General features: G+C 35.6%; 1 protein-coding gene across 1 annotated transcript; it reads left to right on the top strand.

The window, feature by feature from the left end:
* Positions 1–491: 491 nt before the first annotated feature.
* On the top strand, positions 492–1,403 carry LOC109953809 (olfactory receptor 11A1-like; the record flags this gene model as incomplete). The annotated part of the gene is made up of 1 exon (XM_020589268.1): positions 492–1,403. A coding segment is annotated over exon 1 (898 nt), but the record flags the coding sequence as incomplete, so codon positions are not given.
* Positions 1,404–1,772: the final 369 nt, after the last annotated feature.

Here is a 1,772-nt window from a genome sequence, read left to right as displayed (position 1 = left end):
GACAGATCTTTAAATATGATATTAATGCATATTAATATAATTGAGTGCTTTATGATATTAATATTTTCTGTATCCAAATTATGATACAGCTCAGCACCAAGGTCTAATCAATTGTTCTGTGGAAATCTGTTCATTACTTTTTAAGTTATGCTATTAACAAACAAACAAATAAACCAACAAACGTCAGTAAAATCAAAACCTCTGCCCTTGCCAGAGGTAATGATGTAAACATGCTAATGACATCAGCCTGCTGCTGTGGGCGTCCACTGACTGAAGTTTAAAGCAGGCAGAAGCAGCGTTTCAGTTCGTTTAGGAGGGACTCGGTGTCCTTCACATTGACTGTAATTCTAATAGTATTTGTGTTAATTCTTTATTTGATCTCTGATAAGTAGTGAAATGTAAACACGTTTCTCATTTACAAATCTATGACAAAAGGTTCAGACTCAATAGACTCAGTTCTTCTTTTCCTCAAAGTTACTGTGTTCTGAACCATAGAAGCAGCATCATGATAAACTCTACACAGGTTTCATATTTCATACTTGCTGCCTACTTTGACACCGGTGCTTTAAAATACCTTTATTTCATTGTCATTATGATGTTATATATTTTAATTATTTGTGCTAATCTGTTGCTCATTGTTGTTATCTGTATGAACAGAAGTTTACATGCACCTATGTACGTGTTTATGTGCAGCCTGTTCGTCAATGACCTCTATGGTAGTACAGGGTTGTTTCCATTCCTCCTGGTTCAGATCCTCTCTGACATTCACACTGTTTCTGTTCCCTGTTGTTTCCTGCAGGTTTTCTGTTTGTACTCTTATGTAAGTGTAGAATTTACTAATTTAGCTGCCATGGCCTATGACAGATACGTTGCTATATGTTTTCCTCTACAGTACAACACACACATGACGTATAACAAGGTTGTCATGCTTATTGTGGTTATATGGTTACCTCCTTGTGTTGCTATTTTTGTCATAATATTACTGAGTGCCTCAGTACAGCTGTGTGGCAACATCATAAACAAAGTGTACTGTGACAACATTTCGATCATGAAACTGTCGTGCTCTGACCCCAGTATGAATAATATCTATGATCTCATTACGTTTTCTTTCACAGTTTTTGTTCCAGTATCTGTAATCCTTTACACGTACATCAGGATCCTTAAAGTGTGTTTTTCTGGCTCTACACAGACCAGACAGAAAGCTGTCAGTACCTGCTCACCTCATCTTGCTTCTCTGCTGAACTTTTGTTTTGGACTTTCCTTTGAGCTACAACAGAGCAGATTTAATGTGATCAGTGTTTCCAATATATTACGAGTTTTTTTGTCATTGTACTCCCTGACATGCCCACCCTTTTTCAACCCTGTAATTTATGGCCTGAATATGTCCAAAATACGCATCATTTGTAAAATTCAAATTTTTAGGTTTGTTGGAAAGTGTAAAAGAAAACAATAAATGTTATGTCTTTGAATCCACAAATGTCAACAATAATAATTTTAATTTTTTTACTTTTACATTTGACATACAGTATATACATTAGTCGTGGACCATGTACAATAACCATAAATTTGACAGAGAAATGATTACCAGCTCATTTCCATCTGCAGTCCCTGGGCAGGTCAACACAAACACTAACATAACTAATGCAGTTGAAACAAATAAGAAAAGTAAGCAATTCATAGATGAAACAGTCCAAACCCAAAGACAAATTTGAATCATTACATGCAGCACTTATGCTACTGTTCTCCTGATTATTGATTATCGTGATTTGGTT

This window comes from Monopterus albus, unplaced genomic scaffold (genome assembly GCF_001952655.1).
Source record: "Monopterus albus unplaced genomic scaffold, M_albus_1.0 scaffold1449.1, whole genome shotgun sequence".
Taxonomy (NCBI): Eukaryota; Metazoa; Chordata; class Actinopteri; order Synbranchiformes; family Synbranchidae; genus Monopterus; species Monopterus albus.
Note: the sequence above shows the minus strand (reverse complement) of the source record. Positions and strands in the feature narration are given on the sequence as shown.